The following is a 21,340-nucleotide window of genomic DNA, read 5'->3' as shown; positions in this document are numbered from 1 at the left end:
AGACTTGGCCAACTAGGCGGTTTGTGCTGGCCTTGATAATAATGGTGGTCTCAGAAGGGCGGTTTGCACCAGTGTGGTGCCCCACCACCATGTTTTGATGTGCTCCAAAGGATTTTCTTGAGACGTACAGGCCTCTCTGGTGGATATGCCTTTTGATCGCTCACACCTGTTCTGCAAAATTCTTCCTTGGAAAGTTTCCAAGAAAATAGTGTCACGGCACACTCTGGGACTTCTGACCCCAGCCAAATCATCAGGTTGGAAATTCCAAGGCTACTCTAGGGCGCTAACGTGTAGGTAACTATCCAGCCACAGCTCCAGTTACCCGAGTCGTTTTGAGGCTGGGGATGTAGGTTTGGCAGGTAATGCCAGTCCTATAGTGAATCTGTCTTCCTAGTTCCCTTCCCTTGCACCATCCAAGCCACTTGAGCTTGCCATTAGTGGCACTAAACCACCCTGTGAGATGCAGGATCCATAATTTTTTTCCACATTGGCGACTGTAGAAGGCTGGCTCATTTTGTGGTGCACACCTAAGGTGTGGCACCCTATACTGAGTCCTGGCAACCCTTAGTGATAGTGAATAGGTGTCCATATAGCAAGAGCTCTCTAGGGGTGGCTGAGGCGAGCAGCTAAACCTTATCCAGGAGGAATGTAAAGCACTTGCAATACCACAGTAACTCACTCACAAGGAAGAAACACACAAGTTTGGTAAAAATAGTGGGTACTTTATTGCAGCACTACTACTAGACTATCATTGGTAAATCTCCCTTTGGAGATAAATACACACAGTATATATGCAAAATAGCCATCAGAAATAGCTGTAAAGTACATAGGACCCTATGGGGGGGTAAAACCATACACTTAAAAAGTGTAATGTGAAATAGTGACCCCAACCAAGGTAAGTGTGGTAGATAGCTAGGGGCTGGGGGCAGATAGAAGCACCAGAGGTAAATACAGTATGTGTCCCCAGCAACCAGGTGCAAGGTAGTTACCCACCCAGTTGTCTCAAAGGCTAACAAAGAGAGTAATGGTTGGAGTTTGTGGGATTCAGGACCCTTCCCAGTAGACCCCGGGAAACCAGCACACAAGAGGAAGGTTGGAGAGTGCCACTACCCCACGATACCCAGAAGACATGAGTACCTACACAAGGGACCCAGATGCAAAGGGGAGGAGGGACTCTCTCGGAAATCAGTGGAAGGTTTGGATTGTCCAGCTGCTGTCACGATCCGTGAACCAGGCAGGTGGAATCCAGGGACAGATTCTGGGCGTGGAGGACCTGCAAAGGAAGGGGACAGAGTCCAGCACCCTTGGAGGTGCCCTGATGGTGCAAGTGGCAATACCCACCCTCCTGAAGGGTGACGTTCCTGCAAGTCGGTTGTAGAGGAAGTCCAGCTGCGGGGTCCAGGAGCTGCAGAAGATCTCAGGAGTCACTTACGAGCTGTCCCTCGATGGTCGCCGGATTGCAGGAGGGTCAGTATCAGCCACGTCACCAACAAGCTCTGGCAAATGCAAACAGAAGCTGAAGAAGTGTTTGCAAAGTTTTGGGGACCAGCAAGGTCCAGGATACTCTACCAAGGAGGGGGAGTCAGTGCTGGCCCTCAGCACGCAGGGAGGCAAGCAGAAGTCGGTGGAGCTCCCATGAGTGACCCACAGATAAAGGACACAGGGAGTCACAAGGAGACTTTACCAGCACAAAAAAAAGAAGTCCCACATCGCAGGAGTTGCAGGACAGGGGTTGATCTTTGAGTTACAGAGTGCTGGAGGCCAGGGCTTTTTGGGGCCTAAAGATCTCCAAGAGGAAGAGCCAACACGCCTTGGTAAGTGCTACAGTCGCAGTGCACAGAGCTTCCAGTCCAGTGGCAGGAACAGGGGCCCACAGTCTCCTAAGTTGGTTAGAAGACAAGCAAGACCCAGAGGAGGCCACAACTCACACCTGTGTTGCAGAGTCGTTGGATAGCCGTGGGACAGCAGACTCCATCAGCCGGTTGACGTTGTCCTGAAGTGGCTGCGGTTGCAGGGGAGTGACTTTTTCACTCCAAGGGAGATTCCTTTGTGCTTCCAGGTGTAAACGGAGTCCTTGTGACCCTGGAGGATGCACAGCCTTGGATGTTGCAGAATTCTTGCAAGATTCAGAGTAACAATGTTGCAGTGGGAGCCTTCCCACCAGAAGCAGATGTGTTTCGATTCCAGAGCAGACCAGCAGTAGTTCCGTTAGCCAGTAGCAGAAGATGTCTTGCAGAGAGTTTCTCGGATAGTCTTCCTCAACAAATCTGAGGACCCGCAACGGGGGAACCCTTAAGTAACCCTAAAAGAGGGTTGGTCACTCTCTGAAGTGACACATCTATCAGAGGGGGTCATGGAGGTCATCTTCCTGGCCCCAACCAGTCAGATGCTCTTAGGGGCCTCTGCCCATCTTGTTTCCAAGATGGCAGAATCAAGTGGCCCCCTGGCAGAGCTCTGTGCACCTCCCTAGTGGAGGAGCTGGACAGGGGGGTGGTTACTCCCCTGTCCTTTTTGTAGTTTAGCACCAGGGCTGGAATTAGGGGTTCCTGAACTGGTGCAAACTGGATTATGGAAGGAGGGCACAAGATGTGCCCTTCAAAGCAGTCTGGTGGCGCTGACAGACCAGCCCACCCCAAGCCTTAGACACTTAATACACAGGGGGAGGTGGTCACACACCTCCCATGCAGGAAATCCTTTGTTCTGCTTCTCTGGCCTGAGCCTGGCTCACCAGCAGGAGGGCAGAACAGTGTCTGGGGTCAGCATCAGCGTGGACTGGCAGCTAGACCCCGTAGGACTGCATAGGCAGAACTGGGGCATCCTCTAAGGAACCCCAAGAGTACACAGTATCAAGCAACTAACACTGGAATCAGTGCAGTTGCATGATTCCAACATGTTTGATACCAAACATCCTAGGTTCAGAGAAACCATTATGTAGTTGGACCACTCGTGTTGACCAGTGTCCACTGCATACCTTAAGATGGCTTCTCCACACTTAGTGTCCAAGAATTGGCCTGCAGTCTGTAGGCTCACTCTCACACTTAGAGACATGCATTCTGCCCTTGGACTGAAGGGCCTACCTGAGGGGTGACTTATGATGTCTAAGTGCAATGATTAGTTTTGGTGGTGAAAGGGTGCATGCACCATTTCAGGCAGACTGCAGTGGCAGACCTACAGACACAGTTTGCATGGGCTTCCATGGGTGGCACAATACATACTGCAGCCCATGGGGGAGGAGAGGGCTGGTGTACCAATGCCCTGGGTACCTAAGTTCCATATACTAGGGACTTACATGGGTGCACCAGTATGCCAATTGTGGGTGTAAAACATTTATCAGCAACCAAATTTAGAGGAGAGAGCACCGTTACTGGGGTCATGGTTAGCAGGATCCCAGTGAACACCAGTCTAAACACACTGAGATCAGGCAAAAAGTGGGGGTAACTATGCTAGAAAGATGCCACTTTCCTATTGCAACCAATTACGTCTGATAGATGCATACTTTAAATCACACAGCATGACTATGCCCCACCCTTTATTTCTGCTCCCCCAACCATTTCTCCCACATCAGAGAGCAAATCTCAGGGTAACATCTGGCCATTCTGTTGGAAGAGGTGCAAGGTTTATTTTCCAAAGGAGCTATTGAGGCACTTCAGGACTCAGAAATGGGGGCGGTTGCTACTCTTACTACAGGGAGTGCAGAATTATTAGGCAAGTTGTATTTTTGAGGATTAATTTTATTATTGAACAACAACCATGTTCTCAATGAACCCAAAAAACTCATTAATATCAAAGCTGAATATTTTTGGAAGTAGTTTTTAGTTTGTTTTTAGTTTTAGCTATGTTAGGGGGATATCTGTGTGTGCAGGTGACTATTACTGTGCATAATTATTAGGCAACTTAACAAAAAACAAATATATACCCATTTCAATTATTTATTATTACCAGTGAAACCAATATAACATCTCAACATTCACAAATATACATTTCTGACATTCAAAAACAAAACAAAAACAAATCAGTGACCAATATAGCCACCTTTCTTTGCAAGGACACTCAAAAGCATGCCATCCATGGATTCTGTCAGTGTTTTGATCTGTTCACCATCAACATTGCGTGCAGCAGCAACCACAGCCTCCCAGACACTGTTCAGAGAGGTGTACTGTTTTCCCTCCTTGTAAATCTCACATTTGATGATGGACCACAGGTTCTCAATGGGGTTCAGATCAGGTGAACAAGGAGGCCATGTCATTAGATCTCCTTCTTTTATACCCTTTCTTGCCAGCCACGCTGTGGAGTACTTGGACGCGTGTGATGGAGCATTGTCCTGCATGAAAATCATGTTTTTCTTGAAGGATGCAGACTTCTTCCTGTACCACTGCTTGAAGAAGGTGTCTTCCAGGAACTGGCAGTAGGACTGGGAGTTGAGCTTGACCCCATCCTCAACCCGAAAAGGCCCCACAAGCTCATCTTTGATGATACCAGCCCAAACCAGTACTCCACCTCCACCTTGCTGGCGTCTGAGTCGGACTGGAGCTCTCTGCCCTTTACCAATCCAGCCAAGGGCCCATCCATCTGGCCCATCAAGACTCACTCTCATTTCATCAGTCCATAAAACCTTAGAAAAATCAGTCTTGAGATATTTCTTGGCCCAGTCTTGACGTTTCAGCTTGTGTGTCTTGTTCAGTGGTGGTCGTCTTTCAGCCTTTCTTACCTTGGCCATGTCTCTGAGTATTGCACACCTTGTGCTTTTGGGCACTCCAGTGATGTTGCAGCTCTGAAATATGGCCAAACTGGTGGCAAGTGGCATCGTGGCAGCTGCACGCTTGACTTTTCTCAGTTCATGGGCAGTTATTTTGCGCCTTGGTTTTTCCACACGCTTCTTGCGACCCTGTTGACTATTTTGAATGAAACGCTTGATTGTTCGATGATCACGCTTCAGAAGCTTTGCAATTTTAAGAGTGCTGCATCCCTCTGCAAGATATCTCACTATTTTTGACTTTTCTGAGCCTGTCAAGTCCTTCTTTTGACCCATTTTGCCAAAGGAAAGGAAGTTGCCTAATAATTATGCACACCTGATATAGGGTGTTGATGTCATTAGACCACACCCCTTCTCATTACAGAGATGCACATCACCTAATATGCTTAATTGGTAGTAGGCTTTCAAGCCTATACAGCTTGGAGTAAGACAACATGCATAAAGAGGATGATGTGGTCAAAATACTCATTTGCCTAATAATTCTGCACTCCCTGTATTGCTTTGTACCGAAAAAGGATGGGGGACTTCAGCTCATTTTAAACCTTCGACCTGAGTGCCTTCCTGCAGATAACAAATTCAAAATGTTGCAGCTGACTCAGTTCCTGTGTGCCCTAGATCTGAGTGGCTGGATGTTGTTCTTGGATCTGCAGACTGTATATTTTCATATACCCATCTTGCAGTCCAACAGCTGTTACACAAGGTTCAAAGTAGGCCAGGAGCATTTTCAGTTTGCCGTGCTCCTTTTTGGTCTCACTAGTGCTCCTCTGGTGTTCACAAAATTGAAAGCAGTGGTCTCTGCCCATCATTAGAGGTCAGAGATAACCGTTGACAGCTGTCTGTTAAAGGTGTGCTAATTACAGTTAGTCATAGACCACCTCCAGGCGACTGCGAATCTTCTGACATTGATGCAGTTCATGAGCCTCAACTGACTCCTTTGCAGAGGCTTTCCTTCATTGGGGTTGTCCTGAATATGGTATACGTCTGGGCTTTCCTTCCATTGCAGCTTGTGGAAGACATTCAGGCTATAATTCCAGTATTTCACCCTCGGTCCTTGGGTCTGGTGAAAGTAGCTCTGATGCTTTTTGGCCACCTACGTCTTATGCCTACACCTGATGGCATATGCGGGCTCTGCAAAGGAATCTGAAGTTTCTTTGGAACCAACACCAAAGAAACATATTGGATACAATTCATATTGTGAGGAATACTGAAAATGATCTGCAAGGTTTGCTACTCATCTGCATTTGGACTGGCGGCATACCCCACTTCTTTTTCTACCAAAGTGGATGCTAGTGATGGACGCATCATCGCTCGAAAGGGGAGGTCATTTGTGGAAGGTGACATTCAGAGGACTGTGGTCTCCAATAGAAGCCTAACTCTATTGCTGGAGTTATAAGCCATCCATTTGGCCTTGAAGTTATTCCTACTGTCTATCAAAGGGAAGGCTGCTGCACGTTCTCACCGACAACACCACTGCCATGTGATATTGCAACATGCAGAGTGGACAGTTGGTCGGCAACTCCTCTCTATAGGGATAAAGGCAAGTAAGCTTGTAGCCCTGACTTCAAATACACTGCCACTACTATCAGTATCTTTCCTTGGGTAGCAAGGGCACTAGCCACCCTCTCAAAACAATGATACGCAATGGGTATTACCCTGACCTGACAACAGGGGGCAGTTTTTAAGTTTCAGGTCAACTTAAACAGGAGGACTCCAGTATGCTTGCATGATTGTTGAGATCGATGACAGAAAATACACAGGACAATATATATATAAATTGTTTAAGAGTCAGACAGCACAACCTTCAAGCCATGAAAATTACTTTTGGAAGAATATAGGAGTTTAAGGTTATCTTGCAAAGGGGGTTGGCAGACTTCTTGGGTTGAGGATGAAGGACTATCACTCTTAGACTTTTTCAGCATTGTTATATGAGCATCTTATGCAGTCTTAGTGACACATCATGGACTGGACATAGGAGACCTTGCATGCTTGAGTTTATTCTTATGGTTAAAGATGTAGAACAAGGAAGGACGATGAGGATTTAAGGCCTAGATTACGTAACAGTATTGGGTCAGACCATCTGTGTAAGACTTGAAAAAGCTATGTTGCTCTTAGAATACTCTGAGCAGGAGACTTTAGTGGTTTAATTAGAACTCAGCTAAGGCAGAGTGATGCCCCTCTATGTTCCGTGGTTACTACAACAACATTGACTTGAGTATTAGAGCAACGTGCCCTTACTGATGTCATGAGGACACATACATCTGGCTGCTCCAGACTTGACTTTCCATTTGACAGCTAATAACATGTCATCAAGACTTAACTACTGTTTAGTCACTAAAGACATCAGCACATAAACTGAGAATATCACACAGATAGCCAGAACCTTATCTTGCTTTGGTAAAAAAAAAATACAGATTGATCCCCTGGGCTCTGTGAAGCATACAAGATAGTACCACTGCTCTTCGGCTAGATGTGCTGTTCAAGGAAAGTCTTAGAGGGTGCAAAGTGGGCTGAGTTAAAAAAAACTAATTGTGTGTCTGACCCCCATGTATTGTGGGAGGCATTGAAGGGGAGTATGCATAGCTAAAGGACTTACAAATGCAGAGATATGCACCTGTCTCTCAGTCTTGGAGGCCAGACTGCAGGATTTGAAGAGATAACACTGGCAGATATAACAAGAATAAAACGATCTATAGGAAGGTGGGTACTAAGGAGATTCAACATGATTGTAGAATTTTTTATTCTAATCTCTACTGTTTTCACACCTCCACAACAAATATGGAAATATCAGACTATTTTGATAAGATTGCACTGGCTTAGAAAATGATCCCTGGGACCAGCTTCTGCCATCAATCTCTTTGCAGGAATTCCACTCAAGAATCAGAGATGAGTGGGGAGGCTGATCTTCAGGTAGTGATGGCCTCACTGTTGAGGGAAAAAATAAATAAACATGTGAACATCTCACTCGACTCTTTCAACCATATGAGGACGCTAGACACAAAAGTGATCTTCTACCAACTCTGTGGGAAGCTCTTTTAGTTACTTATTAGTCACTCCGCGAACACTAGACAAATCCCGGTGTAAATGGGAATCATATCCTGCCTTACTGGTAACAGTTGTTTCCTACAGACTTCTCCCATTCTTGCTGTGGCATCCCTGTCCGAAGACGTGAAAACTAGATACAAAGAGAAGCTGCTAGTCTTGCACAAAAAGAGAGCCCTTAAGTTGGCTCTGGCTTCTCGACTGGGCCAGCAGGGGAGTGTAAATGCTTCAGCCTTGCAACTGTAGAGACTGTACATCATTTAGACTTTCTTGGTACGCTGTACACTAATGAAGGGCAAACATATTACCAAAACCTGAACCACTGCATAGAGGAGGAGGATAAATACAGGCACCTTGATCCCCATAATACCTGGGACTTGTATCTATTAAGTCAAGTCCTAGAAGTGCTGGGACATCTTGCACCAAAGTGATATAAGCTAGAGGAGGGTGAGAAAGTTGGTTCTGAACCAAAAAACATCATACTTCTAGCTCTTATGGTTCCAAAGATTCCACTCTTCATAATCAGCATTGAACACTACCCTCAAGTCCATTTGCAACTGGTGAAACCTCAGAGTCCAGTGGTGCCTCAATCCTTGAAAACCCGTGACTAGAATCCCTGCAATACCGGCTGTTAAAGTATGCCCCCATGAGAATTTTTAAAAGGTTTATATCTCTAGAAGACTTTATGTTAATTGGGTTCTCACTCAGACCCTCAACTGTAAGAGACTGCCTCTGTTAACATGACCTGAAGCCTGTAGCTGGATAATGAACTTGAAAGTTTTGCTCAGTTGCCAATAGTACTGTTCACTAGAGCCTGGGGTGGAACCCTGTTCCAGTATGCAGTGCTAGGTGGGTTTTGTGCTGGAGATTTGTGAATAAATTGTTGTGAAAACTTGGCAGCCTCACAGAATAGCACTGACCAGAGTGCTACTATTTTTTAAGTAATCCAGCATCTGTGTTTAAAACTCTATAAATATGTTAAAGGTTTTAACTTGGCTCAGAACCTAAGTGTCACCACAGGTTACAATACAGTATTGCCAAGCAGAACATGTCCACCACTGATCCACTATGAACTAGCCATACCCTGTAATGAGAGCAATTATCAAAAGCAGCTATTGAGGATGACTGGCAGGGTATTGTTAGAGATTAGTCTTGTGCAAAAGCAGTGCCTCTGCCTGGTCTACATGAGAGCATATGCTCCTAACCCCTACCACCTACTATAGAAAGCATTGATTGCTTCCCATTGCTAGCCCTGGAATATTACATGCCCAGAGGGAGTAACTCAGTTATCCAGTTGAAGTTCACCAGTATCCCTAGCCGTGTAACACTTGTGGTAAATGATAATACACACCATAGATACTGCCTCGTTAACCGTTCAGTCACTACCCTTTTTGTTGGCATCTTAGCCTCTATGCTTGAGGAGTAATGACAGACTGTAATGTGAGTAGCATAACTTTAACCCCTTCGCTGCCAGGCATTTCCCCCTCTTGTGCCGAGCCTTTTTTTTGGCTATTTGGGGCAGTTTAGGCCCTCAATGTTTTGTCCACATAAACTATCCATGCCAAATTTGGGTCCTTTTTTTCCCAACATCCTAGGGATTCTAGGGGTACCCAGAGTTTGTGGGTTCCCCTGGAGGAGACCAAGAGATTAGCCAAAATACAGCAAAAAGTTTGGGTTTAAAAAATAAAAAATAAATAATGGGAAAAAAGGGCTGCAGAAGAAGGCATGTGTTTGTTTCCTTGACAATGGCATCAACAAAGGGTTTGCGGTGCATAAATCACCATCTTCCCAGCTTTCAGAAACAGGCAGACTTGAATCAGAAAACCACATTTTTCAACCCAATTTTGGCCTTTTACTGAGACATACCCCATTTTTACTTTTTTTGTGCTTTCAGCCTCCTGCCAGTTAGTGACAGAAAGGGGTGTGAAACCAGTGCTGGATCCCGGAAAGCTAAACATTTTTGAAAAATAAACAAAATTCTGAATTCAGCAAGGAGTCATTTGTGTCGACCCTACAAGGTTTTCCTACCGAAAATAACAGCTGAAATATATTAAAAAAATGAAATTGAGGTGAAAAAAACCGCAATTTTCCCGCGATGTCAGATTTTTTTAAAGCAATACACTGTTACCGTTTTTCAAAGCAATATGCTGGACTCTTCTGGTTGTGGGGCTAAATAGGGCTTGTAGGTTCATCAAGAACCCTAGGTACCCAGTTTCAATAAATGAGCTGCACCTTGTAATGGGTTTTCATTCTATACTGGGTATACAGCAATTAATTTGCTGAAATATAAACAGTGAAAAATAGGTATCAGGAAAACCTTTGTATCTTCAAAAGGGGCACAATATAAGGTGTTGAGAAGCAATGGCTATTTGCACATCTCTGAATTCCAGGGTGCCCATACTAGCAAATGAATTACAGGGCATTTCTCAAATAGACATCTTTTTTACACACTGTCGTACATTTGGAAGGAAAAAATGTAGAGAAAGACAAAGGGCAATAACACCTGTTTTGCTATTCTGTGTTCCGCCAAGTCTCCTGATAAAAATGGTGCCTCACTTGGGTCGGTAGGCCTAATGCTCGCAACAGGAAACGCAACATGGATACGTCACATTTTTACATTGAAATCGGACATGTTTTTTGCAAAGTGCCTAGCTGTAGATTTTGGCCTCTAGCTCAGCTGGCACCTTGGGAAACCTACCAAACCTTTGCATTCGTCAAAACTAGACACCTAGGGAAATCCAAGATGGGGATACCCAGAATCCTTTGCAAACCTCAACATTTGTCCAAAAAAACACTTTTTCCTCACATTTCTGTGTCAAAAGGTTCTGGAATCAGAGAGGAGCCACAAATTTCCTTCCACCCAGCGTTCCCCCAAGTCTCCGGATAAAAAAAGGTACCTCACTTGTGTGAGTAGGGCCTAATGCCCACAAAAGGAAATGCCCCAAAACACTATCTGGACACATCAAAATTATCAAATACAAACCTACCTGTTTTTGTGGGGGCCTGCGTTTTTGGTCCTGGGCTCAGCAGCCATCTAGGGAAACCTACCAAACCTAGACATTTCTGAAAATAGACACCCGAGGGAGTCCAGGGAGGTGTGACTTGCGTGGATACACCAATATTTTCTTACCCAGAATCCTCAGCAAACCTCAAATTTATCTAAAAAAAATAATCAAATTTTCTCCACATTTCTGTGTGGGATCACTGCACTGGGACAAATTTCCTACAACCCAATGTTCCCCTCAGTCTCTCTGTAAAAATGCTACCACACTTGTGTAGGTGGGCCCAAGTGCCTGTGACAGGGAGAAGCCAAAAACATGTCGAAATTGAGGGGGAACCAAAGCAGGTCCAGAAGGGGCAGTTTGGAAAAAAAACATTTTTGGGCTGACAAGTGCAGCAGAATTTTTAGCTGTACAGATGAGACAATGATGGGTGGTAGGAATTTTGTGGATTCCTGCAGATTCCGAAAGGTCCCATCACAAAAATGTGGGGGAAATGTGTGATTTCCAGCAAAGTTGGAGGTTTGCAGGGCATTGTGGGTAAGAAAATGGTGCGGGTGCATGTGAAGCACAACACCCTGGAATCACCCAGATGTTTAGTTTTCAGATGTGTCTAGGTCTTGTGGATTTTTCTACATGGCAGTGTCCCAAAGTCCAAAAACTGCAGCCCTCACCATTCCAAGTGGGAGAGATAGCCAAGCTCTCATGGCCCAAATGTAAAACCAAAACCCAAAATAATCAAATGTCCTCTTGCTTGCCGTGGAGTAAGATGTTTTAGTGTGCGGGGAGAGCTGAAATACTGTTGCCCCCTTCAGTTGGGGTAGGGGCATAATCAGGCTCATACTGGTTGGTAGCCACCACCCCACTATTTTTTTCATTCCCTTGAATCTAGTAGACTTTCTGACCCCCATTACACCCTCCCCCCTCGGGGTGTGGATCAGGGGTAATTGCCCCATCCGCCCACTGGTGGGCAGAACAACTTTGGCCCCATTTATTTGCGGTGGGGGTATGGCCATACCCCCACCCTCTTAATTTGAAAATAAATCTTCCCTGGTCTCTGGTGAGCTTTCGGCCCCCCTTGGGGGCAGATGAGCCTTCTAACAATAGGCCAATTTGCCCCAAGGGGGGCAGATATGGCCAACAGTAATGTGCCCCCAAGGGGCTGCCGTCCCAAACAAAACATACACCAATCCATGGTGCCTAAGTGGTTTCTGCCCCCCCCCCCCGGGGGCAGATCGGCCTAATAAAATAAATGGTCTAAAATAAATTTGCACCCCAGGAGAACAACCCTTGCCTAAGGGGTCGCTCCCCCTGCGTAAACTTGGTGCAAAAAAAATCCCTGGTGCCTAGTGGTTTCTGCCTTGGGGTCCAACTGGCCTAAAAAAAAAGGTTCAACTGTCCCCAAGGGGGGCAGAAATTGCCTAAATACAATCCCCCCTCCCCCAGGGCCGCTCCCCTTATGCGCAAGTATTAAAAAAAAATTAAAAAAAAATTCCTGGTGTCTAGTGGTTTCTGCCCCCCTTGGGGGCAGATTGGACTAATAAAAATAGGCCGATCTGCCCCAAGGGGGGCAGAAATGGCCTAAATACAATTTGCCCCCCTGGGGAGCGACCCTTGCCTAAGGGGTCGCTCCCCAAACATAAAAACATAAAATAAATGAAAATAATATATCTATCCCTGGTGTCTAGAGGTTTCTGCCCCACGGGGGCAGATTGGCCTAATTATAATGGGGGAGGGGGGACAGGGGGCAGAAATGGGCTAAAATTCAATTGGCCCCCGGGGAGCGACCCTTGCCTAAGGGGTTGTGCTATATATATATATCCCTGATGTCTAGATGGTTTCCTCCCCAGAAATGGCCTTAAAATAATTTGGCCCCCTGGGGAGCGGTCCTTCCCCAGGGCGCTGCTCCCCTTATGTGTAGGTATCAACAAAAAGAAATCCTTGGTGTCTAGTGGCCAATTCTACTGCCCGATCGCATTGCGATCAGGCAGCATAAACGTGTGCAGAGACATGAAAGGAAAGAAAAGGCCTTCTTTTCCTTTCATGCCTCTGCCGGCCCCCTCCTCCCGAGCGAAGAGAAATGCTGAGCATTTCTCTTCCGCATCGCGTTGGAAGCATGGGAGGTGACCTCTGATGAGGTCAGCATGCGAGCATGTGCTGACGTCATCAGATGTCACTGGGGGGGATCAGGGGAGGAAGGGGAAGCGATTCCCCTTCCGCCCTGCCATAGGTGGTTGGGGGGGAAACCCATGGAGGGAGCGCTAGCCGCGGGACGTAACCATTACGTCCCTGGCACAGAACCGGTTACGGTAAGGATACGTTTAGAAGGAAAAGGAACTTTGAAGTGGAAAAGAAAGTGTTTGGGGCGGTGGGGCAACTTCTTAAAGTATAGCCTGGCATAAGAAAGACCGATGTAATGGGATTCCAAGTAAGTTATGAATGCACTAACTCATGGGTCTGCTGTTATTAAGATTGTGCAGCTTTGGCCATGTTAGGCACAGTCACTGGAGCACTAATGCGTCAAAGTGTGCAAAACCAGGTTTTCATGTTATCTTTGCACAGACCAGTTCCTGTGCCTCCTGTATATACAAATCTGAACTCCATACATAGAAATATGATGGAAGAAACACAGATAACATTAATAAGAGATGTTTAAGGCTTCAGAATCAGACGCACACATGCTATTGTAAAGGTGCAGACCCATGGGATATCTAAGACATAGCGTTTTACTATAGCTTGGTGTCCGAAGTAATTGGCGAAGGCGTGTAATGTATCTGCATCTGACTGTGAATTCCTATCATTCCTCAGTCCTGTTCAGTATCATAATGGGACTCCGGGACCATCGCTACTGTATGATCATATGACAACAGAGTTCAAAAGGAGTGAAATGTTTTTCACTGTCTTCTTCTGCTCTTGGCTACAGGTACAAGTCGCTGTGTCCAGAAACGTGGCCACACTGGGACGGACGAGCACTCGATGGAGTGGCTGTGTTAGTGAAGCACTTAGGCTACAAACCTGAGGAGTTTAAAATGGGAAGGTAAGTTACTAGCAGTAAAAGTAACCTGATTACCCGGAAAGATTGTAAATCAGCAGCGACTATCAGTCCAATATCGCCCACAGCGAGTATCTCAATAACAATTCATGTTTCTGAAAACCCTAAATTATTCCTTGCTGTATTTATCAGTTGAGGCAAATAAGCACAATTGTGTTCTTTTAGGTCACAAAAATGTCTAAATTATACATGTTTTATATACATTTTAAAGATATATATTTTGAGTATTTCAGTGGCAGGGATTCTAAAACTGAAGTCATAACTTAAAATGTAACCAGATGACTTCTGTGCTGTTTCTTGTATACGTCTTCACATCCCAAGTAGCTGTAAGGAAATATGGTTTTGTAAAGTTAATTGTGTATGATTCATTAGTGTTTACAATGCATGTGGTGACAATTATAGGTTCATTCTTACATTTACATGATTTTCTTTGAGTTAGTTTTTCTCTTTGTTTTGTCTTTGGCCACCTGATAGCCCTGTGTGCTTGTTCTTCTCGCTGTTTAAAAAATATTGTTTTCATCTTTGTAAATGTTTCAAAAATAGTATGATTTCTCTGGTACAGTTTCTTTGTGATTCTTTTTTTGTGATATGGACTGTATCTTTGAGTGCCAATTTGGTTGTATATTTTTTATTTCTCTGAAGAGTCCCCTAGCAAGACTGTCATAAGCTGTGCATTGTAGTAATGAGGACACCCAGCTCATTTGAGTAGTTCTAGCACCTTTCCTTTGTGCTATTGAAAATTAATTGGAGCTAGATCAAGGCTGATTTGCATGCAGCTGCTATCTGTCTAGAGAGGTATACTAGAATGCGGACCAAGTACTTACCAGTGGCGGAGATTAAATCAGGCATTCCACCAATCACCTTCTTGTTTTCTTCAGTGCGATTCCATAAGTGCTAAGGGAGAGTAGGTCAAGACGTGTGGGTCCTCTTCTAACTATGCTATAGAAATCAAGCTGTGCCTTATTGATGAGTCCTAAACATGCCGGAACTTGTCTGTGGTTGCTTGTGATCCCATCTGGAGGGAACTTTGCCTGGGAGTTAGGGCTGAACTGTTCTTATTGAAATTGACCAAGGCTTGTCTCTGTCTAGAATGGTAAAGTGGGCAGCAAACAATGATGGACTGAAATGTGACCGAAGTAATTACCAGTGGCTGAGATCATTTCAAGCATTTCACCCATGACCATCACGTTTTTCAAAGTGCAGTGCATTATGTTGAAAAATATAATGGTCATGGGTGAATGCTTGAAATGATCTCAGCCACTGGTAATTACTTCAGTCACATTCCAGTCCATCATTGTTTGCTACTCACTGAAGAATATAAAAAAGTGGGCTCCATCTATTGTGCAGTACTGGAGGTTAATGTCATACTTAAAATCATCATCATCAGACAGCTTAGATCCAACTTGTCTAAGGATATGTAATTCTCCAACAGGCATGTCTTTGAATTTTTACCTTTAGACTTAAGGCACAAAACCCCATGATAAATATGTCTCAAAAGGATGAGCATATCCCTGACTCAAGTGTCGAAGGATACTGAGACTCTTAAGGTGACAGGTGCCTTATGGGTGCCAACATCCAAGTGCCTCAGGGCAAGTAGCAATTCTATCTACAGGGATGCCAATAGCAACAGTCACCAAGTCAGACCGGTGGCTCAGTGGACTAATGCATTCACTCCAGGAATCTGTGTTTGACCTAAGAAGAGGCTCAGGTCTTACTACTATATGATGAAACTGTTTTTCTCCCCTCTTTTTGGGAAGCGTCTGAGGTGCTTCCCACACCAATGAAAAATCATAATCTCAGACCCATAGGACTAAAGCGTAAAACAGAAATATTGCATATGATTTGATTTAAAAAGAACCCACAGAATTAAAAGCTCAAGAAAACGTATGTAAAAGAAGATATTGTGCCTCCACTGTTCACTCTTGTCTACAAAAGTAATGTATTTTCTCCACAAGAGCAAAATCAGAGCGAATACCCCGTTTATTTTTCAGATTCTAATGAAACATGGCATCCTGAGCTCTGTCTTAGACATGTGACCCTAAGCAGACACAGAAAACCATTCATGTCAGAATGAGAACCTTACAAGATCTAATTCCCTAGCCAGAAGAGGACTGTGACCTCAGGAACGCCTTTTTTCATATGCCCATTTACCAATTACATCAGAAATGTCTTTGGTTTGTGGTAAGTGGCAAAATGGCAATTTAATTCTTCCATTGGGAATAAAGTCCAAGAGTGCTCACAAAATGCTTTGGCAGTGATGGCATATCTAAGGCAACAAGCCATGAAGAGGTATCAATACCTGGACATTTAGCTATTGAAGGAGAATGAATTTCTGGAATGTCAGAATACCACAAACAGAATTATACAGATGTTGTGCCAGTTGGGTTTTACAGTCAATTGCCAGATTTCATCTGAAATCATTCTCAACAGAGGTGAGAGAGGACATTGTCCAAATCGATACAGAAAACATCACAGTGATGTTTTTACGTAAGGAGAGTGGGATACAACCTCAACCGTTGTCCAATAAATGTTAAATGTTTTGACGCTGGTCAGTACAAAGCAAAGGACAACTCCTCTTTCTTTTGCCGGGTGAAATGAATGTCAATGCAGGCTCTCAAGGTAGACAACTGGGGGTCACTGATGAATGAAAATTACTTTTTGTGGATTGGGGACAACTCTTCATAGACGTACTTGCAAGAAACAAAAACTCAAAATGCCAAATTTTTGCATCCAGGTTTACACATCACCACACAAAAGGTAAGGCAGTATCAATAATTTAATCAGGGTTATTTGCATATGCTTTCCCCTCAGTACCACCTATATCATATGCGGTGAAAAAATGCAGGACAGCTCACATGATACTGATACTCATACTACCAATACAGGCTTGCCAGATTTTCCCACATCTGTTGCATCTCTCAGCGCTGCAGCATCAGGAAATCTCAATAATACCACTTATTTTTAACTGCAGCAAGATCTGAAGTCTTCGACCTTGGTGTCTGCACTAGAAACACCATTACATATTTTGGATGTCAGAAATATAGCAGTGTATTTATATTGATGAGAAAATAAGTCTGTCATTGAGGTCCAAATAAGTATTACTTTTACTAGATAGAGGAATAATGCAGTGCATTTCACCCCAGACTTAAACTGGCAATCTATTGTTACAATACACAGTGCCTTTCAAAGAGTGCAGTCCACAGGGTAACGTTACCATAACATTGATGGTTTGTTTTCCTTTTTAGAACCAAAATATTCATCAGATTTCCGAAAACCCTCTTTGCAACAGAAGATGCCTTGGAAGTGCGGAAGCAGAGTCTGGGTGAGGAGGGACAAGAATATATATCTGATATAGTGGAAGCTGTGGATGGTTGGTGGGGGGGGTGTAGCTCACCTGCTGATTGTTGGTCACTTATAGCTCCCATACCAAACTAAGCCCTGGTGACACCATACTCTTTTCCACCACGTATTTTTTTCAAAAGGCATCGTTGCAGTGCTTCCAATTGGTACTTTTCATTTTTCTTCATGCAGCAGGACTCCGTGGACCTCTAACTCCCAAATGTTATATCTGGTTCGGACTTTCAGTTTTGACGGGGTCTTCGCCATCTACATGAATGCACAATTCATAATGTGAATTCTTAGCAATTCAAACAGAACCCATATGAGATGTAACTATTTTCCCAAAAAATAGTAGTGTCGACACATTTCTTTATAATATTTACACATTGTATCTCAGTGGCTGTAGCTCCCTTACGTGATTTCTGTCTTCCATGTGGAGACTCAGCAGTGGTTTAGTCTTTCACGTCATATGACCTTTAGCCTTCGAATGTGACACTGTTCCTGCATCTCTTCATAGTATAATATGCTTTCCCTTACTTTTCTTTTTCTCCAGTGACCCTTATACAGTCTGCCTGGAAAGGGTTCCACCAGCGCAAGAAGTTCCTTCATCTGAAGCATTCTGGTGAGAACACCCAGTGAAATTATTTTATGTACGAATTGTTTGGTTTTTGGGGTAAATGTCGAAGGATGTTCTCACTGATGTCAGTGGTTATACTTGGCAGACAAAAGTGTCTTATCTTTTCTGAGCTGGCCACGCTGAAATGGTTGGGTTAAAAATAATTAGTAAAAGACTGGTGGAAAAGAGCGTTTAGGGGCATGGACATGCAGGGCATTCTTACTAAGTGTGCAGTCTGAAGAGCTTTCAGCCAGATGTTAAGTGTGCTGGAGGTAGAGGATGTAGAGCTTTCAGCCAGATGTTAAGTGTGCTGGAGGTAGAGGATTGTAGATTTAAAGTGCTCTGAAAGTTGTCGTCATCTATGATGTTTGCTATTCCTGTGAATTCTTTTTTAAATTAGCTGCAGCAGGGTTGTTTAGTGTTTATCTTCACGAGCTCATGACTAAACGTATTAGTTCGATGGCATCTGTCGCTGTAGATACGCATGTTCTGCAATAGCTCGCCATCTGGTGTTGGGCCGGAGTGTTACAAGTTGTTTTTCTTCGAAGAAGTCTTTCGAGTCACGGGACCGAGTGACTCCTCCTTTTGTCTCCATTGCGCATGGGCGTCGACTCCATCCTCGATTGTTTTTTTTCCGCCATCGGGTTCGGACGTGTTCCTGTCGCTCCGAGTTTCGGAACAGAAAAAATAGTTAATTTCGGAAGATTTTCGTCGGTATTGTTGCGTTCGGGATCGGCATACTTACATTCAACACCGCATCGAAGATCGAAGAGCTCCGGTGCCCTTCGGGGTAATTTTTCGATCCTCCGTCGGGGCCTGGTCGGCCCGACCGCGTGCTGAAGAACGCCGATGGAACGGACCCCGTTCCGTTTCTGCCCCAAATGCCACAATAAATACCCCTACACAGACCAACACTTGGTCTGCAACCTGTGCCTGTCACCTGAGCACAGCGAAGACACCTGCGAGGCCTGTCGTGCGTTCCGGTCCCGAAAAACACTCCGAGACCGTCGAGCCAGAAGACTTCAAATGGCGTCCGCACCGACAGCCCGACGGGAGTTCGAGGAACAGGAAGAGGAAGGTACCTTCTCGATCCAAGACTCAGACTCCGAAGGATTCGACGATACACAAACCGTGAGTAAGACGTCGAAAACCACACAAAGAAACATTTACAAGGCCCAGGGGACGCCACTGCCACCAGGCCATGGCTCAACCCATAAAATCGGTGACCGACCGTCGGCACCGAAAAAGGCCCAAACAGTGCCGAGATCGTCCGACTCCGGTCGAGACACCGGCACGCAGCCTTCTCGGGACCGAGAAAGTGCTGGAGACAAGCCTCGACACCGAGATGCCGGTGTGGACACGGCTCGACGCCGAGACAGCGGCACCGAAACAGATCGACGCCGAGAGGTTTCGGCCCCGAAAAGGAAAAAAGTCACCTCGGAGCCGAAAAAACACGCAGACAAAGTTTCGACGCCGAAACAAACTGCAAGCGACCCAGCTTCAGGCTCTTATACAGAAGAGCACTCGCTAACCTCCCAAATGCAGAAGCATAGGTTTGAGGAAGAGCTACAAGCAACTGATGCGGACCATACGCAAAAGCGTATCTTCATTCAGCAGGGGACAGGAAAAATAAGCACCCTTCCCCCCATTAGGAGAAAGAGAAGGTTGGAGTTCCAGACGGAACAAGCACCACAACCAAAAGTGGTGAAAAGAGTTACACCACCACCCTCTCCTCCGCCCGTGATTAACGTTTCACCAGCACAAACGCCATCACACTCCCCAGCTCACACCACCATGAGCCAGGGTGACCAAGACCAGGACGCATGGGACCTATACGACGCCCCAGTGTCAGATAACAGCCCAGAGGCATACCCTACAAAACCATCTCCACCAGAAGACAGCACCGCGTACTCTCAGGTGGTGGCTAGAGCAGCACAATTTCACAACGTAAGCCTCCACTCAGAACAGGTCGAGGATGATTTCTTGTTCAACACACTCTCCTCCACCCACAGCTCCTACCAAAGCCTGCCTATGCTCCCTGGTATGCTCCGGCACGCAAAAGACATATTTAAGGACCCGGTCAAAAGTAGGGCAATCACACCAAGGGTGGAAAAAAAATATAAGCCGCCTCCTACAGACCCGGCTTTCATCACAACACAGCTGCCACCAGACTCTGTTGTTGTAGGAGCAGCTAGGAAAAGGGCCAACTCTCACACATCTGGAGATGCACCACCCCCAGATAAAGAAAGCCGCAAGTTTGATGCAGCTGGTAAAAGAGTCGCAGCACAAGCTGCAAACCAGTGGCGCATCGCGAACTCCCAGGCACTACTTGCGCGCTATGACAGAGCCCACTGGGACGAGATGCAACATCTCATTGAACATCTGCCCAAAGACTTCCAAAATAGGGCAAAACAAGTGGTTGAGGAGGGACAGGCCATCTCCAACAACCAGATCCGCTCCTCCATGGACGCTGCAGATACAGCTGCACGGACAATTAATACATCTGTAACTATCAGAAGGCATGCATGGCTACGAACGTCTGGATTTAAACCAGAGATTCAACAAGCAGTTCTCAATATGCCTTTTAATGAAAAAGAACTGTTCGGTCCAGAAGTGGACACAGCGATTGAGAAACTCAAAAAAGATACGGACACTGCCAAAGCCATGGGCGCACTCTACTCCCCGCAGAGCAGAGGGAATTACAGCTCATTCCGTAAAACGCCCTTTCGAGGGGGGTTTCGGGGTCAAAGCACACAAGCCAGCACCTCACAAGCCACACCGTCCAGTTACCAAGGACAGTATAGAGGAGGTTTTCGGGGACAATATAGAGGAGGGCAATTCCCTAGAAATAGAGGAAGATTCCAAAGCCCCAAAACCCCTACTACTAAACAGTGACTCACATGTCACTCACCCCCTCCACACAACACCAGTGGGGGGACGAATAGGTCATTATTACAGAGCATGGGAGAAAATCACTACAGACACTTGGGTTCTAGCAATTATCCAACATGGTTACTGCATAGAATTTCTACAGTTCCCTCCAAACATACCACCAAAAGCACAAAATTTAACAACACACCATTCCAATCTCCTAGAGATAGAAGTGCAGGCACTATTGCAAAAGAATGCAATCGAATTAGTGCCAAACACACAAATAAACACAGGAGTTTACTCACTGTACTTTCTGATACCAAAGAAGGACAAAACACTGAGACCAATCCTAGACCTCAGAGTAGTCAACACTTTCATCAAATCAGACCACTTCCACATGGTCACACTACAAGAAGTATTGCCATTGCTAAAGCTGCACGACTACATGGCAACTTTAGACCTCAAGGATGCTTATTTCCATATACCAATTCACCCATCGCACAGGAAATACCTAAGGTTTGTATTCAAAGGAATACATTACCAATTCAAGGTACTGCCTTTCGGATTAACAACCGCACCAAGAGTCTTTACCAAATGTCTAGCGGTAGTCGCTGCACACATCAGAAGGCAGCAAATACATGTGTTCCCATATCTAGACGACTGGCTAATCA

General features: G+C 45.2%; 1 protein-coding gene across 5 annotated transcripts in view; it reads left to right on the top strand.

Moving 5' to 3' along the window:
* MYO1C (myosin IC) overlaps positions 1-21,340 on the top strand; it is a 365,885-nt gene that overhangs the window by 317,178 nt on the left and 27,367 nt on the right. For all 5 annotated transcript variants that reach the window (XM_069226100.1, XM_069226102.1, XM_069226099.1 and 2 more), the window contains exons 20-22: positions 13,715-13,828; positions 17,089-17,165; positions 17,736-17,804. In XM_069226100.1, the coding sequence (XP_069082201.1) occupies positions 13,715-13,828; positions 17,089-17,165; positions 17,736-17,804 (260 nt within the window). The remainder of the gene's footprint in view (positions 1-13,714; positions 13,829-17,088; positions 17,166-17,735; positions 17,805-21,340) is intronic.

The sequence above is a fragment of the Pleurodeles waltl genome, chromosome 3_1 (assembly GCF_031143425.1).
Source record: "Pleurodeles waltl isolate 20211129_DDA chromosome 3_1, aPleWal1.hap1.20221129, whole genome shotgun sequence".
Taxonomy (NCBI): Eukaryota; Metazoa; Chordata; class Amphibia; order Caudata; family Salamandridae; genus Pleurodeles; species Pleurodeles waltl.
Note: the sequence above shows the minus strand (reverse complement) of the source record. Positions and strands in the feature narration are given on the sequence as shown.